The sequence below is a fragment of the Agelaius phoeniceus genome, chromosome 5 (genome assembly GCF_051311805.1).
Source record: "Agelaius phoeniceus isolate bAgePho1 chromosome 5, bAgePho1.hap1, whole genome shotgun sequence".
Lineage (NCBI taxonomy): Eukaryota > Metazoa > Chordata > Aves > Passeriformes > Icteridae > Agelaius > Agelaius phoeniceus.
In genome coordinates, this window is record NC_135269.1 from 33,490,423 (window position 1) to 33,509,866 (window position 19,444).

The window sequence follows — 19,444 nt, forward strand, 5'->3', positions numbered from 1 at the left end:
TCAGCTGCTGATGCCTATTATCATATGTGAACTGAAGCAGTGTCTCTCCCATGCTACCAGCATTCACCTCTGTCAGGCAGAACTGCTATGGGAATGCCTACAACAGAGTGGCAAGCCAGATCCAAATGAGCTGGTATGCTTACACAGAATAATTCAGTGCCTTACCTTCATTCTAGCTGAAATCCCCGAAGTGATACAGCCATCCGTACCAGCTACCGAGCTCAAATTCAGATGAGTCTGTGAAAGCAGGACTAAAAAAATCACCAGAGAGCTGTCATGTGCCTTCAACAGAAATGGAGACATAGCAAGTATCTGTTGCCTGAAAGTGTGATTCTTGGAAGAACAGAAACATTGGAAGCACAGCACAAGGCAGACAGAACAGGGTCTCACACAGAAGGGTTCCTGGCTAAGGTGCCAGAGCAGGAGCTCAAGCCCATGCTTAGACTCTGCTTCCACAAGAAACAAGTGACACAGTTCAGATGATTCATTGCATACTCTGCCTTCATCATCTGCTGTTTATAAACACCTCCCCAGGCAAGGAAAGTCTGAAGATGAGGCGTGACCTTCAATAAAAATAAGTCATGACAGGAGAATTTGCAAGTCAGTGACCAAAAGACTGCTCTGCTCATGCCCATGCACGTTTTTCAATCATAGAGCAAGCCTATTAATGCTCAGGACCCAAATGCAACAGAACTAGGCAGATATAAGAATATTAGTGCTGCAATGAGCTAAGAAGGCTCTGTCCATAGAAGATTAAAAGACAGCCAAAAGGCAAAAGAACCATGTTAATTCATAACATCTCTGCACAGGAAGGCAGAAGATTTGAAACTCACCATATGACTTTGCAGCATGAGGAAAAGTGACCTCATACATGCAAAAGACCTTGTATGTAGGCAGAATCCTCTCTTCAGCTTTTGTAACCAATTACATTTTAACAATGTTTTTACTGACATCGTGTTTGTATGGTAATATAAAAGTATTTTGTAAATATATTAATCAGCTTTTATTTCTACAGAGTTTAGATTCAATAATCAAATATGGTAGTTATCATATCCCTTTGGCTAGATTTAGTGAGTATAAATATTAAAAAATGCTTTCAGGGAACCTTTTTGAAAATATCCACTGAAGTCTAATTCCAATAGAGTTTAGAAGAAAGCCAAATGTGACATGTTGTATTTTACTTACACTATCCAGTTCTCCCATACATAAAATAATCAAGATTACTCATTAAATTAGAACAATTAAAAAACTCAAAGTGCTGTTACAGTAACACAAAGGAATACACAGGCTATTAGTTATCAATGCTTTATTATTGAAAACAAAATTGAAATTCTTTTATCTGGCACATAAACAATTATTTCTACAAAAAGGAAAGCCTACAAATCTGATAATTTATACAAATAACAGTTTTTCAAAAAATAAAATTTTAATTTAGTAAACTTGTCTTGTGCTCTTTTTTTCTTTTTCTTTTTTAGCACTGTCTGCAATAATCCACCACAAATCCCTGAGCAGAGAGATATATTTTAAACATGTTTTAAATTTATCCCAAAAGAAGAAAGTTATCAAGCCCAGACCTCTATTAAAAAAATGTATTCAGGGACATTCTTGGTAAATTTATGGTAGTCCTTTTTTCTTTTCCTTTTCTTTTGTTGTTTTTTTTTTAAAGAAAAAACCAAAACCAGTTATCAATGCAAGCATGACACCATATCACAGGAGTGCTCCCCTCTTCCCCCTTTTTGTGCAATGAATAAAAATTAACAAACAAGAATAAGTACAAGTTGAAGGAGACAAATAACCTGGTGAATGATTAAGACCAAGAAACCATCGAAGTTTGATGGCTGTTGAGCAAATAAAGCTGCAGGATACCACAGTTATATACCAAGCTCAGTTACAGTTACTATCTATTTCTATATCTTTTCCCAGAAAGTTAGTAAAGCAGGAGAATAAGTTCAAGCTACCATTGTATTCTAACACTGGTTTCAACGATCAAGTAGAAATTCAACTTTTGATCCTTCAGTTTTGCTTTTCCAGCAAGAACATTATTTGAGAAAAACTTGACACACTCCACAAAACCAAACAATCTTGCCCCTCTGGCCTTTCTGGTGGGCCAGTTGTAAACTTAGCAACTTATGGTATTTTAGTGAGCAAGAGGAAAGAAAAGGAAATACACATAACTACAGTTTTTCTACTATACTGACTTTGAAACAGCTATTCCCCAATCTATTCAATATAGATTTAAAATCCAAGTGTAAGGGTAGAATGACCAAGAAGGTAGAGTATAACTCAAGTGTTCCCTTTCCCATTCGGTACATACAATAATCACAAAGCAAATGCAAGTAAAACCAAATAAAGGAAATAGCAACATTAGAGACTGTTGTGTTAATGGCAGGTAACATTGCTGCAGTCAAGTAATAAATAAATAAATACAGCAAGGTGTTCTTTACATTTTTGTTGGAACGGTGCTCAACAGTTAAAAAGGAATACATAAACTAAAAACCCCAAACCCCTTTTCAGTAATAAAGAGTTTTTAACAGAAGATCCTGAAGAAGCTTCAGTTCAAGGTGCTCTACCACTTTAACTTTTTATCTATCATTATGAAAGGAATACTGAAGCAGATACCAAAGGGCCATTAAATGAAATAGTAAATTTTCTTACAAACAATAATACTTATTCCAAAGAAAGAAAGCAGTTAACAAATGGCCTGGAAAAAAGAATTACTAAAGCTTCATATACTTCGATTTAAAATAAATTATTTTTACATTTAAGATCTGAAGACTAAAACAGTAATGAGGCTAAATCATTCTGAAACAGAAATAAACTGAACCTCACCAAAAGCATATTTAAGATATTTGACAGCTCTGCTGCTAGCCTGTGTCAGAATACAAACAGAATGCTAATATTTGGTTAGAATCTGAATGGGTTTGTTTAAAACACCAACAATATGAAAAGTAACTGGCAACCACCATTACTGATTCCTCTCAATCTACACTATTTTAAGCAAGATCGAATCGAGTCCCTTCAGTTATTTGCTAGCCTCATCAATGCACAACATTACTTTTTCTCCAAGTTGCTCATGAAGTCTCATTTTAGCTACCTACTAGTATTTTCCAATCCCATTTTAATTAATAATTGCAAAGACATAGTATGCAGAGTCCAATTTAAAGTTGGATTTATCTGATAGCAAAGTATCAGGGCCAACATCCCTCCTGCTTGTATTGCTAAATCACACCTCTGGTCTTTTTCTTACCAGCCTACATACTGCATCTGGTGTAGAACACAGACAGCTCCTTGGTCATTCTGTCTACCTCACAGAAATTTGACTGTGTATCTCAAGAAAACTGCACTATTAGTTAACAAGCTGAAGTAACAGGCGTATTCTCAGTAAACAACTTGCAATGCTGTCATCTAATCATGTGACAGGTTGGAAAAAAATGGGCCATATATGCTGTGAAATTGGCTAGCAAGTGGTTCAAAAGTGAGATACAGCAGCATTAAGACAAACTGCAAACACACTGGATTTAGTACACTTTTTAATGAGTTACAGTATCAGCAAAATACTTTGACCTACTATTACCACTTTAAGTCCCATATGGCTTAGTGTATACTGTGTGATTTTCCCTTCATATTTCTATGACAGTATACATTTCAAGTACCCACCCAAAAGTAAGCAATATGGGATTTGCAATTATTTATCAAATATACTGAAACAACTTCTCTCACATGCCATTGTTCCAAATATATTTGCTGCGTAACAAGTTCTTCATGAATCCCTCAAAGTCTCCCTTTTTCTGTTTCTCTAGTGGAATAGCTTCTCCTAGCAGCAATTAGGACCTCAGATCCTTGCAATCAAGTCCAGCAAGTTCTCTGACCTGACAACTCTGTGGAAGTTCAAGTTCTTGGGTTTAATCACTTTAAGGTAAAGTAGTTCAGAGTTTTCATCATCATGTTTTGGATGTTTTCAAACCTTGTTTCTCCATGATATTCCACAATTTGCGAAGATTGGACTGGGTGATGACATCATCAGGTTTAAGTTGAAGAGCAAGGAGGTAGTTTTCTTCAGCCTCTTTCAGTTTGCCATTCAGATGGAGAATGGCTCCAAGATTCATTAGGGCAGCTGGATACTGGTACCAATAAAAAAAAAAAGAAGGAGGAACATTACAAATATTTTCAATTTTTCTTTTTAGACAATCTTCTTCCACTTAAATTACTCCCTTATGTTTGCTGATTTTTCATGGAAGCAATTTAGTAATTTAAGCAAATACAGATAACAAGAAAAAGTTTCTGAACAGCTGCTGTGTAGTTTGTGCTTTAAACAGGTCAAGCTCTAGTGCCTACAGACATAAGACTTCTCTCTTTAATGAGAAAACACAGAACTTAAAAAGCTTTAAATGTGGTAATGTTGGCATAACACAGGTTCCAAGAGAAAATTAAAGTAATCCAAGAGTGAATTAGCGACAAGAATTTAATTTTAATCAAACCCCTTGCTAATAAAGAGTTCATAATCATTGGGAATAATTAACACAATAATAATTGGAACTTATCCCTTTCTTCTCTTTGTCTTAATTGTAACTAGTAAGAAATACAGCCTGCTCTCAGATTCTAAGGATGTCCAGGGGTTCTAGGATATCCATTTAGATTCAGGTTGTGGCAATTATTTCTTAAGAAATGATTGAATAAAATTAACAGCGGTGGAAAAATGCTATTTTAATAATAAAACTGTTAAAATTTTGTAACAAATCAATTTAAAAGCTTATGTTGCTAGAATTTTTTTCATGTATAGCTAAGACAAAATGCTTAGCTTGTTTTTATTTTTTTCATCTCAAGGTTATTCCATTATGAAATAATAGGTTCTTCATGATAATAGCATGCCTAATCACTGGAATGAACAAATATTACAAGGGCAGAAAAGCACATTTATGAAGCTGAAGAGTCTAACCTACCTTTTGGCAAGCACCAAGGTATTCATATCCTAGTGAGAGCACAGTAAAGGCATTTGTCAAACCAGTGCTTTGCATTTTAAAGAAAAATGGGGAAAAAATACCACACAAAGTTCACTATAGTTCTCACCCTCAGGTCAACCTAAGTTTCAATGAGCTTTAGGAAAACTCACTTTCAAAGTCACATAGTTTTGCCTCAGAGGATAAGTGTTTCAAGCCACCACTCATCAGTGTTCTGCTCAAAATAATATTCAAAATGTGAATGGCATATCAAGTTCAGACTACTGTGAGGGCGTGCTTTAGGAGCTCTCCAGTGACAATAACTTCAGAAAAGTGGTTAGACACTGAAACAGGTTGCCCGGAGAAGCTGTGGAAGTGTTCAAGGCCAGGTTTGATGGGGTTGTGAGCAGCCTGGTCTAGGTGTCCCTGCTCTTGGCAGGAAGGTTGGAATTAATGATTTTCAAGGTCCCTTCCAACCCAAAACTATTTGATGATTGTATGAAAATGCATTAGGTACAAGGTGAATAAAATATGTACTACAGTTGGTCTCCCAGACTGATGTGGCAATAGGAAATCATTACGATGAGGAAGACTTACCTTTGATCCAAGCCTCTCCACTACAAAGTAAAACTCATTACTCTTATCCTTTTTAATCAAGCTCCAACAAAATCCCTATAATTCTTATGTCCAAAACCTAAATTTTGTGCTGGAAATGTTGTTCAGATAATTCCAATGCTGTATAGTCTCATACTATATATTCATATTTTTTCAGCTTTCTTCTTGCTTCTTTTAACCTACTAATACACACATCACAAAGTCTCATAAAGAACTGTGATGCATCAAATTTTCAGAACAAATGGCTTACAGAGTTTCAAAATTAAGCAAAACAAAATTAGTTCAGCTCTCCTTATTGTAAACATCACAATGCTAATGAAGTGGAATCTGAAGATGTAATTTTTAGATTTACTTTTTCTTGCCTTACCCTGACAGATATTTTCCACCTTCTCTAAGTCATTCCACTGTGAATCAAACAAACAAAAAATGCCAGCTGGGTTTTATATAGTTTTATCAGTTCAATACTCTTCAAAAGAAGGGAAAGTAGGCTCCTGAAACGTAATCTATGCTACAAGTAACTCATATTGGCAACCATATTTCCATAGCTCCATTTTTGAAATGCCAGTCTTGCATACTGTTTTGTAATGAAATAATATACTCCTTAATTGCAGATGTTCAGGGTGCTAACTGATGTTGTTAAAGTGAAGAATGCTTGGAAATCAACTCCCATGTACATTCATAACTGTCTAAATACCCCCCCACATCTAATTCATTATTAGACTTCAGCTTGTTTGAGAGAATTTTCTCAAATCATGAGTAGGAATGTCCATTCCCTCTAGTCATCCTATTTCTTTGTTTAATGAGAGTTCATGAATGAAAAAGCTTTCCTGAAGTTATCGACACAGAGCTGTCATCTCACTTGAATTATAACTATGTGTGTGCTTGCACCGAGACAAAGCTTACAACAGATAAGGACTAAAAATATCTTAAACCTAGAAAAACTCATAGAAATAAGACACATGTTTAAATGTGCTCAGGGCTAATTCTACAGCATTCACAAAACTTACTGTGCAGGAAATAACTCAGTTGTCTCATATGGCTTCCAGAATTCCTCCCCATTTCCTCCATACCCTCCTGAAAATATGGTGTGTGTGTATGGGACTAATCAAGAACATCATATATGTAAGACTATATGCCTAGCAAAGAAACTCTCCTACCGTCATGTCTTTAATTTGATACATAATTTCACAAGAGCAAGCAACAAAACCAAATAAAATCAACAAACTGCATGCCTTTTAACTGAAATTTTCCTTCTTCTACACATAATTTTTGATTTCCTGCAGGCCTAACTAATTCTAGGCCATTCATGTTCTAGACAAAGGTATCCACGGAAAATGTGAACTGATAAATCATTTCAGGTATGAACTGAAACATTCTAACTCCTTTACACTTCAAATAAGGAAGTGCACAGGATTTTGGAAAGACTGCTCCCTAAATTTCTAGGATAACAGTTGCCCCAACATTTACGGTTTATTGTAACAGTCCCAAGAATTTTGCACATTTGCAAGATTGTTCATCAGTGGCATTGCTCTCTGGCATTTAAAAAGGATGGTCAGAGGATAAGAGAGCAAGAGACATTTGCTGTAGTTTTGCTTCACATAGATTGTCTTTTATTAAAGACAGCTGATAAAACTTTTCAGTACGTTAACAAAGGCAGCAGCTACCACTGCAATAACACGGGACTTGTAGCACTGTATAACAAATGACACCACCTACTACTTCAGAGACTTGAAAGGAGAAACAGGCCTGCCTTCATTTCCTTCTGGAGACAGATGCTTTACATCAAAAATAGCTGACTGGCATTTCTATTGAGGTTATAAATGCTGCCTTTTATGGTCTATTTGGAATTATTCCCATTATTAGCATTTTACCGTGGTGTGCTTGTTTCCTTAGTGGTTTTTTGGGGGCGGTGGGGGAAGGTGCTCATGGGGAGGAGGGAAAAGGAATAACAGATTAGTTAATGAATAATGAAATAACACAAGGCAAGCATTTAGTTGCCTGAGGTGGTTTTGGTTTACATTGATGACAATTTTTTCAGATTTTCCCTTAAGTACCAAAATAAAAGGAGAGCACTGGACCATGCAAAAATCTTATCAAAAAGTCCTCTCTAAAATTAGAGAACTATAAAATCTTCAAATAATTCAAAATAATTCTGAGTAGTATTTCAGTATTTCATATATATGTAACCATATACAGTATTGGACCCCAAACAGAATCAATTTTAATGACATAGAAGATGAACTGCCTTCTTGTTTATCATCTTTGGCTACACATACAGCAAATGCCATAGGAGAAGTACAGTCCCAAACACAAAAAGACAATTTTACTCCTACATGGTCAAGTTACGGAGAGAGAAACAAATACACAAATAATGTAGTACAAATATACCTTTTGTATGGTAGAGGAGTATGAAAAAAGAACAGTCCCAACACAAGCAAGGAAATTAGAAATTGTTTTCCTCAAAGCTCTGCTTACACATGACCTTCTCTGCTCAACACCACAGAGATCAGGGCAGTAGATTCTGAGAGGAAAGAGCATTTTGTTGGTGCTGGGGTACTTCTAAGGAAATTATGGCAATTTTTACCCCAGTAGAATCACAAGTGCAAGATGCTTCTCAATTACCCATTTTAAAGAGTCACTGAAAAGATGTTGCCAAAATCCATCTTGCTCTGAAGGAATTACTGCTGTGTCTGATACTGTACATGCTGCAAAACAACCCCAGGACTGTTGAATGAATACTGTAATAAGTGTGGCCAACCTACCAGAAACACAGAGGCTGTGTATTGTTTTTTAAAAGTGCAATTAAGGACACTTTTTCTTTTAAGGATTTCTTTTGAGTTAAAGAAGGACACAAAACATGAATCACAAATGAATATTTCATGCCAGCACTTCGAGTTTAAAAGGGGTGAAGAATTCAGATATTTCTCTTTGATAACTGAAGACACATAGGAGGCACAATGACTGAGTAGTCAAACAGCAGAATATTAGGTCTAGAATGGTTCACTAGGCATGAGAGAAAATCATGCTGGACTGCTGCATCTGATCAGTGGCCACTAAGTAATCTGCTGTCATGCCCTTTTTTATCCTTCTGCAGTGATAGCAAGAATTTTCTCTTGAACTTTTACTACTGGTGGAAGGAAAAGCAGGGGAGGAACATGCTGAGAGACGACTGCTGCCAACTGCATCTTACTCTCCACTGAAAACACACAAAATCTTCAGTGACTGATGGAAGCAGACATTTTTATCGGAGTGATCTGATGTTCTCAGATAAACCAAGCAGCAGTTATGGAGAGAGACTCATGTTTCTACCTGGTTCTCTACACTACAAGGCTTCTAAAGAACTGCATTTTGCATTGTGCTGTGTCTGGTATTTTGTCACCAACAGTACATGAACCACAACTAAGACACTGGTCTCCCATAAGCTGGCTAAGACAACAAAAGTCAATTGTCTAGGTACTGATAATTTGGTGCAAAAAACATTCTGGATCAGGATGACAGGATGTATTGCAAAGTAGTATGGATCAGACAGAATAAAAAAGCTAAAATTCAAAATTAAAAGGGATTTCTGGTGTCATCAAACCAGACAGCAAAACATTCAGTTCTGCTGGAAAACAAATAAAAAAATCAGCATCTTTGCAAGCTCTTAAAATGGAAAAACTTTTCCTCTACAAAAGTTAAATACATCACTTAAATTTCAAATCTGCTTATGAACAATTTTAGTAAGTATGCTTTTGTGTCAACAACAGCTTTCAGTTTCAACAGTTAAGAGGGGAAAAGGAGAGGAAAACATTCACCCTGCCAGGATTAATTTGAACACAGAGCACAGTTTCCACTGTTGTATTAGTCAGAAATGGACCTAAATATCTGTGCTGCAAATAGGGAATCTGTGTCCCTATTTAATTACCTTAAGAATGAGCAATATAAATAGCTATATAAATTTAAAGAACAATAGACCAAGGATCTGGAGGGGAGTGGATCTGATCCTTGTATTCAGTCATCATTTTAAGAGTAGTAGGTTCTTAACACCAAATAGAGAATAACCTTACCTATTATTTACTAACATGTCATTAAACAAAGACCTCATTCATTGTTCAGCAAATTAACAAATTATTGATTTCCAGGGAAGATGCACACCCTGCAGAAAAAAAGGACCTCCAAAGAAAGAATAAATAAATAAATACATGTAAAAAAGTAAATACGAATTAAGTAGTTTCTGTTGAACACTATTTATATATAGTCTCAGGTGAGGATAATATATTATGCTGATAAGCTAGAAAACCAGAATGATTTAAGACCTGGTCACCTAAACAGCTGATGATACTACAAAACATTAGGTTGTGAATATTTTTTTTTTTTTTTTATTTTTTCTTTTAGACTTGGATACTCTCATCTGGACACCTAAAGCAGATGACGCTTTAACCCACCTGGTGAAAGGAGGATATATATGGAAATTGTATGCATCTAACCTTGTGTATTTTGAAACACTGGAGACTTTCCTATCTCAAATTGCAAACTACATGATACCTACATTTAAAGGCAGAAATTAAAAAGAGAAGGAAATGTTTCTCACCATTTTTTTTCCTATTTATTGGTGACAGATGTGGGAGCCTTCATCCACAAGTATACCATGAAATTACTCAGTTTGCTTCTGGATGGAGACATCAGTATCATTAAGGAAACCCACAGCTGTGAGTCAGGGAAGAGTTCTAGACTTGGCATAGGAAGGAAGCATCAAGCATTCTACTTTGTTTCTCAAATTACCGCATCAATAGGGGACATTTTACTATCAATGTTCTCCAGCCAGTGGAGATTTTTTTCCCCTCAACATCTTGTTCATCTCAACCCTCCAAGACTGCTCAGCATATTATAAATATAGTTGTCCAAAACCAAACAACCATATATGGATACATGCTACATCTTGATGCTGAAAAACTGGCTACCATTGGCCTTTATGTAAGTTCAGGGCAGGCCAGTTTACAGATCAGCAAGTTAACAAAAGCATGTGTTACAACTGTTAGAGGCTGTGGATCCTAACAACAGCTGAAAACATCCCACAAAAATGTACTTACACTTGTAATTTCTGTGTATCTAGACATTTTTTCCCAATGGTCACGCATCAACGGCTTTGGTTTATGCTTAAGAAGCCTCCTAGTAATCACTCAGTTTATACGGAAACTGTGATGGACATTTTTAGATAACATACTTGTATTACCACAATAAAAGCTAAAGAGGAACATACGTTATGAGCATTTCATATTATGGTTGTATTAAAAAAAAAAAAAAAAAAGAAAAAGTAACATTTTCCAGACCTCAAAGTGTTTCTAATTAAACTTCTTTGCTTTCCAGCTTAAATGTTGTCATCAGTATAGGATAGGATAATCTTATTCTGTTTCCTCACACTTCAGGATTCCATTTAAAACAAAAAACCCAAATCACTTAAATTCTGTTTATAGAAATCCAACTGTCTTCAATTGGATGATTTTAATATATAGTTATGATTATGTTATAAAACACTTAACAACTTATTTACCTTATCCAGCACAAATATGCTGCATACTAAGTAGAAAGTTTGTACTTCAGGCAAATGAAAACCTGATGAACAGAAATGTCATCTGTACTATCATAATGACAAATAGAAATTGCTCAAAATCTTTCACTAACAGAATTCTGTCTTATTAAAACAAAGTAAGTTTATTAAAATGAAAATCAATTTGTGAGTAAATGTATTTTTACCTGCATTTTCTTTCTAAACCTTGGAAAACAGAAAAGCAAAGGGCTTTGTGTTGTTGCCTAAAGACAAAGCCCACTTTTAATTTAAAAGAAATGTAAAGAGTTAAAAAAATATAATGTACTTCACCACAGCAGCTCACATGCAAGGCTGATTAGAATAGCTGTCCACACTAGCACAATCAAAACTGGCTAATCATCAGAGAAAAGCTGAATACACAGATCATCACAATTTTTAATCACAATTATACTCACACTATTAACATTAAAAGATGTTCATTTTTCCAATCAAATAAAGTGTCATTAGAAAATAAAAATGACTGCTGAAAATGAATGCATTATCCACTTATTTTTGCCCAGATACTCATCAAATACATTGGTACACAGAGAAGGTTGTAAGCTTTTCCAAGATGCTTGTGACAGGCATATTACATTAGAGTTCTAGTTTTGAGTAGAATAGTCAACAACTGCAGTTTCAGAAAGAAGTAATGTTAATTTCTAGCCTTGAAAATTTAACTAGGTTCTAGTTAGGGGAATCTCAATGTAATGAGATTTCCAATATTTCAACTCAAATGTTCAGTTGAACATTAAATTTCCAGCAAGCCTTTGCACCTTTGGCTGACAACTCAATTAAATGCTTGAGAACTAGATTAATATTGGTATAACTGTATGTAATCCCAAAGTATTTATGTACTTACAGTCAAAAGGCATTGCTTTTAGGCACATTGTATAAACCATTATGCAACTTGACATACCTGCTCTGAGCACAAACAACAATAATCTTGTTAATTTTTTTTAAGGCTTCCGTCATGCACAATCATTATTAAGACAGTCCACAGACAAAGGGTGGTCTTAGAGTATTACAGAAAAGAAAATGCTAGGACTTTTTGAGGCATTGCATGTCTTCCCTTTGTCCTTTTTCATCTGGCTCCTATCACTTCCATGCTTTTTACCTAATGCAATAAGCTTATGCCCAAACTTGTCTTCAGTTTGATTTTTACACACAGAATTATGAGAGCAGGTGAGAGGAGAGGCACCTACAAGAGGTCCTTTGCAAAATGCTGAACTACAGTGTTCTGTGTAATTCATAAAAATTCATGCCTTACTTTTTGGCAGCCAGTAACTTGCAGGTGTCCCCTGTACAGTATTCAGCAATTAAATGCATAGTACAGATTAAAATTATTAACTTCCACAGTAAGTGCATGGATTTAATTTTTATTCTTACAGTTTAAAGATTTCAGGGCTTCAGTTTCTAAAATTTGGTCTTTTGATCATTAATAGTAAGACCACTAATGGCTCGCTAGGCTTTTACAAGGTTGTGACTTCTAAAAAACCAAAATTACTTGCAGCTAGGGTAGCCTTATTTACCACATCTGAATGATGACACGTGTTTACACTAATTAATATCAATAATAGCAGGACATGTTCAGTGGTAAATTGCACATTCTACTCTGAAAGACTGCACGTGATGCAGCATATGCTGACAAATGCTGTTTATCAAACAGAAGTTTTCTGTATTTGTCAGACTAAAGTTTTAAGAAACGGACACATGAAGCAACAATTTGAATAATATTTTCTTTTTGTAAAAGCATTGATTTCTAAAGGTACAAGAGGACAATTAATAGTTGCAAGACTAGCACCAAGAAATCAAAGTTCAATTCCTGCCTCTGAAATTCAGTGTTAGAAATTATTCAATGAAACCAGATGCTTGCTCCAAACTGGACCAGATAAAACCCTCTATGGCTGGGGCAAAGTGTAATCCAGAGCCAGTAGAATTGCTAAGCAATTTTGTAGTTGATGACTCAGATTATTTTGCCTCAATTTTACTACACCTATCACTCATTCTATATGAATACCACAGGATCCCACAGAAATTAACTTAGGGTTCTACCAGTGAAAGCTTATTTTTCCACCCAAACCAAAAAGTTTGTCTCCTGTGCAATTTCCATAATCTCTGCTCAGAGAGCACTTTCTTCCTCTATTATGGGTAAAACAGTCAACTTGTGAACTAGTCAGCAAAAAACACTCTTGCAATGTAGCTATCTGAATAGAATTTTCCAAGCAGAATTAATGAGGGATCATGGATTTTTCAAAAAGGACAGAACATGTCTGATAATTTTAAGTGCATTTAAATGCAGTCAGAATGTGAAAAAATGAAGTAGAACTACTGAGTTGCAATAAAACTCCACCAAATAACTCCACCATAAATATATTAATCATTCACCTCCATAGAATCTAAGAGACATACAGCACATCTTCCTATGGAATTTAATCTAGGGGTTTTATTGTAGATTTTATTTATTGCTGTTGCTTTATTGGAAGAAGTTTATATTTTCTTTCATGCTGTAATTGTTTGCAATGAGCTTGAGGCAGCCAGATGTTGAGGCAACTGGCACTGTTACAAACCATAATGCCAGATTAAAGTTATTTATTGTTAAGGAAGACAATCCTTACTGGAACACCTGAAGAATTAGTAAAACTTCCTCAGCCTAGTAATAAAGCTGTTCATTGTATGGGAGACACTTCAATAGGGTAGGTACAATGGATTGCACATTTGCTCTCCAGTAAAACTAACTGTGGTAAACAGAATCATGTGAATGCAAAATGAAGAGGTAGCCAATAAACAGTGGGGTTCAGACAGCTTCAAAAAGGGACTGTTCCTTGGGGGAAACAAGCAACTCTCCACCTCCTCCCCATTGCACCTTCTCATTTTCAGGCATCTGATCTCTGGACTAACTTTCCAAGGCAAAAACGTGTTCAAACTGATAGTGAAGTTACTTTTAAAACCAAATTCAAAGCAAATTACTTCATACAGACACCTGCCACCCATCCTCTTCCTAGCAGTCTGCAAAAGTACAGCTCCTCTCAGGCAGATCTCAGACCAAAACCAGCCTCACTAGAGGGCATTTCTCCTCTATACATGAAATTACATTCAACCCAAAGGTGTGGGAGGGTGGGGGAGAAGATCTCTTGCAGCAAAACCATCTTGTGAGAAAGAAACTTTCTCCAGAACTTGTAGGGGAAAAAAAAATCTAGTAGGATATGTCAATACACAACTAAAAATTATTCCTAGATTGAGAAATACATCAGAAATACAGATTAGGAAGAAAATTAAGTAGTTATTTATTGCAAAACATCCTATTGAGAATGTATAGTTGCTGGTTTATTTAATGGGCATTAAACTCACATTCTTATGAGCTCTAATTGCGTGATAAATCCCTTGCATTGTTTCTAGAATCAGCACTAGAACATTCTATTAGGAAAAGCCTTGCTGGATTCCCTTTTAATTGAGTTCAAACAGATGGTTTAATTTCTGAAATGCTAATCTGCTGGTGTGAGTTCTCTATTTCATGGCACTTTATTTCTGATTGACACCAAGGGCAAATTTTCCAGGCAAAGGCAATCTTCCTCTCTCCAGGAGCTGATGTAGGCAGCACAGTATCCCCTGCCATATTACTATCAGACTGTAAATCACATTCAAGTGCATAAATCTACCCATGATACACCATCTTCAATTCCACAATTCCAGCATCTTCACAAACTATTACCTCTCATCATCTCAAAGCATAATGATTTGTTTTATTTAACTCAATGGTACAAATCTAGACTATTTAGTTTCTTATTAATTAGTTTCAAAAACGTAATTTTCAAATTATTTAGTAAATTAACATCACAGCTGAGTACAAACACAAACACTGTGCAGTTCTTTTCATTCTTGAAGACTAAGCACAGGAAAAAAAAGAATATCTGCCTACTAAGATGTGGAAGAAAAACACAAAAATGATAGATTAAACAAATCTGCTCTCCAAAGGACAGGCCTAGCTGACTTCACATCTTTTTTTTTTCTTTAAGCATTTTTGATGGTGGACTGAACATATCTATACATGAGATAAAGACTACATGAGATAAAGACTGGCATAATGAAAATACATATTAAAAATAATGCAAGATTTCCATTTCAAGTTAACTGAGGTATAGTCCTACAAAATTTCTGAATCAAAGTCTTGACAATGAAATAACTCAAGTATTATTTGTATAAGAATGCCTTCACTTTGGAGCATTTATGAACTATCCAAGGATTACATCATCTAATGGTACTGGAAGAACATGGGTAAGTGCCCAGAGAGAAACCAGAATCTATAAATTAATACTTCCCTGCTTAACTTCTTGAGAAACACATTAAACCAACAAGAAACATGTACGATTTTTGTGAAAACATGGTCTTTTTCTTTTTCGGAGATTTAGTCACATAATATTTTGAACCTGTGGGCAACAGAGCCTACAGTGGAAAATGGTTGCATTAACCAAACAGACCTGGGGTACTTTTTTTTTTTTACTTTTATTTTTGTGTGAAGAAAAGATTTCATTAGCAAGCACACAAGGGATTGCCATGAGAACACCTGGTATGACCTGTGTGCTAAGTAAATGTCATATGAATTATCAGAGTGTTTCCTTCTCCCAGACTACATGCTTAGCACAAAATAAGTGTTTCAACCGTTCTTGGTAAGAGTAATTGATTCTTGAATGGAGTTCTAAAGGTTAAATGAATTAGAAAGGGGGAGTTAGTATATAGAAGCCTATTTCCAACATTTGTTTCCCCTTTAGTAAAAGCATGTCTATACATTTCACTGTTCATGAAGTCGAAAGACTTGGAAAATACATTACGTCAATAATTAGACTGTAGAATGACTAATATTTATGGCAATTTTGTAAACATTTTTATAGCTAAATATGAAATTAAAAACACTCTGAATTACCATAACAATGCACTTCTGGCTTACTTTGCCAAGTGTTTCTGGGTATGCAGCTTACTGCTTGGAAAACTTTAAGCTTAGGACAGCTCATGGGTGCTTGCATGCTTCCACATGAAATCAGAACATACAGAGTTCAATTTATCTCACATATGCAGGAGAGTCACTAAACAAGTGGTGGCATTGCAATGCAATATCTGTATAAGCAAAAGAAACTTGAATGAATGTATTTTCATTTCAGTCATTTAGAACTTGCACAGACAAAATAGCTCTGTATTGATTAGAATATCAATGTACAACAAATTATTCTAGATGGGAAATAAACAGCAACTTAAACGCATTTTAATTCAATTTCAAAGCTCACAAATTACACTGAGCAAACCAATTGATCTTAGACATTTGTGTTTAACTGCTTGTATAATCAGGAGAGTACAAATCAACTCCCCATAACCTAGCTCTCACAAAAGTGAAAATGAGAGCTGTAATGACAGGATTTCCAGCTTGTTCCTCTGCATCTTACACAAAGATGGATCACAATATTGAGAGCTAGATTTAAGTATTCTATAATTGCCCAAAAGCACATTCAATCTTTTCTTTTACAGAGCTGCTACAATGCAGAAGAAAACACACGTACAATTTTCTGCAGTAAGGCAATAAATATTCTCATGTATTTCCCAAAGGAAATTCAGTGTTTTCCACAGCTGAGTAAATCGGTTTTCAAATTATATAACTCATTCTGATATTGTATTTCAGGTACAGGTAAATATCCCCATTCCAGTAGCCTGCATTCTTTTCTTTGTCCCTTGATGGAGGTCACAGGGATGGAAAACACTACATGAGGCTTTTTCTTTCTTCTGTTGTATTTTTTTTAAGGTGGGAGACACTAATCTCTGCTGAAGCAGGAATACTTTAAGATTCAGAGCAACACAGAAGCCTGTCTTGAAGCTGACAATTGTGCACAACAACCACTCCAAATGTGTAATAAAAATATTTTGGAGGGCTAACAAATATAATTGCAAATATAGAAAGAAATAGTTTTTTCAAAAGAATAAACATTGTTTTTCCCAAATAGCAGGATGTATATAATGTGTCTGCCCTGGACTTAGCCTCAGAAAAGAAGGACCTGAAAGGGGTGAAGCAAAACAAAACCAAAAGAAAATTGAGTTGGGGACTAATAAGATTTTACAAAGCTCAGGAGGAGCAGAGAGACTTTGTGCATGGATAAACTCTTTACTTGGGGAAATATTGCCATTTCTGTGCAAATACTGAAGAGTCTTCATACCTGAAATGAAGGGAATCTTGCATTCAGGTAATATTCTTGAATTTTTCTGTTCTGCACAACCTTTAATCTAGGTCACCCTTGCACTACACACACTGAAAAATGTCACAGATATTCTGATATCAAATCTCAGAGTCATTTTTTCATGGTGTTTCAACAGGGACAGTCTAAGCAATTTACAGTAACCAAGAATGGGTTCTCTTAACCTTTTGAGATCAGAGACTGATGTCCTCTTTTCAATAAGGATGTTCCACTACCTCCTCTCCCAGTGGAGCTAATCCATGCCTAAGCACCCCACCCCTGTATCTGTCTGAATTCAAACTAAAAAAAAATTAAAAACATGTTATCTGGAAATTCAGTTCTCATCACTTATGCCTTTTCTTCTTATTAGGAAACCATAGTACCTGTTTTAGTGCCTGAAATTCCTACACGCCCTGTAACAATTGGTTCAGTCTTTAGCAGGAAGACAGGAAGAACTGGATCCTGGGAAGTTTTCTTTTTCCTCACACCTTCAACAGGAGCAAAGAAAGGAGGCATTTTCAGGAAGCCAAGAGCACTGCTGGGCTGGAAGGAATCCACAGCCATTCATATTATTGAAGCAGAAAGTTTGGCACACTTGAGAGGAAGCCTTAAACAATGCCAGGCTTAGCAGCAACTGGTGCTGGTAGTAGGAAGATGTGCAGCCCTGACAAAGGGCAGGAGAAGCTGGGAGCATCTCAGAGGGCACATGGGCAGTCAACAGAAGCTCCTTCTGCTCCACTTTCAGTACAGGCAGACAACTAAGCAGATGGATCAGCTGTACTTAAAAATACAGCTCTGTGGTCATGCTATAACACCAGTAGATAAAGCTAAAATATGTGTTCATGTGTTCATTATTTTGAATGAAGAAGTAAACAGGCAGAACAACATTTTAAAACAAGGATTTGCAGCTGTAAATTGTCATGTTTTACTGACAATAATACATGGTGTTAAAACCATATATATACTGTTTCTCTAGGGAATTATCTGTACTATGGTCCAGAAACCAGGAGTATGGATGGCAAGGCACCACAGTTACATTTGAATAACAGGGACTAGGTAGACCTGCTCAAAACAGCTGCAGGAGCAACAGATACATTGCTGGTGAGGGATCTGCTGTATCCCTGGAGCAGTGTGGCTGTGACATTGGATCCAGTGTAGCCAGTTTTTCTGTCAGCTGAGGATCAGCAGCAGACAATGCAAGAATCACTGCTAAACCATCCATTACTGGCATCATCAGTAGATTTAACATAGCAGAAGCTCTTAAAAAAGTTTATGAAAATTCTCCCTGGCAACAACAGGACATGTCCTTAACAAAGCTGGCAAAATGCATTTAAGCTTTTTCCCCTCACAATTACTCCAAATCTGGTAAAGCTACGAGAGGCAATTACTGAATGTTCATGTGAAAATCAAATAGGAAAATTTGGCACAGCAACATTGAAGGAAAAAAAATATATAATAAAGTAGATCTTGATTACAGATGTTTCAAGACAAAAATGCTATATTTACTTTACTTTTTTAAAGATGTATGTATTAGTGGAAGTATTTTCTTTTAGAAGTCCTGCCATGAATAAACCCCATGAATTATGAGCACTTTCCTTAAGAAGGCAGTGAAAGCATGTTATCTCTAAGGTGCCTATGAAATTACAGTCAATTATGTGGAAATCACTAGCTTTCTTCTTTCACCAGTTAGACAGCTTGAGGTAGAGCTTATTGCAAGCCTGAAGCCTTTGGCATGAATTCTGTACTCCAGCATTGGGAAAAAAAATTAAAGAAGCACTTGTAGAAACTGCTTTTTAATATGATATTGTGTTAACTGATTACATAAGCCCTTCAAGTCAAAAACTGGTTTAGTCCCCCACATCATGATTAAACCATCTAGTGGAAATTGTATTTATTTTGCTTATAGGTACATTTCTCCTTTCCCCCTCACTCTCCGTGTGTGTCTTTATGTATGTTGTTACAGTAAGACATTTAATCAAGCCCTTTTGAAGTGGTAGAGTGGAAACAGCTGTATCTGACAATGTGCTGATGACATGGGGCTTAAAGCTGTCATGAGCTCCAGACTGCAAGCAGCACTAATATGTGGTTGGGATGGTAGTGACTTACAGGTCATG

The 19,444-nt window shown here is 35.9% G+C and overlaps 1 protein-coding gene across 1 annotated transcript in view; it reads right to left on the minus strand.

The window, feature by feature from the left end:
* Positions 1 to 1,291: 1,291 nt before the first annotated feature.
* TMTC2 (transmembrane O-mannosyltransferase targeting cadherins 2) overlaps positions 1,292 to 19,444 on the minus strand; it is a 233,832-nt gene continuing 215,679 nt past the window's right edge. The window contains exon 12 of the mRNA XM_054631557.2: positions 1,292 to 4,121. Within this exon, the coding sequence (XP_054487532.2) occupies positions 3,942 to 4,121 (180 nt within the window). The 3' untranslated portion in view covers positions 1,292 to 3,941. The remainder of the gene's footprint in view (positions 4,122 to 19,444) is intronic.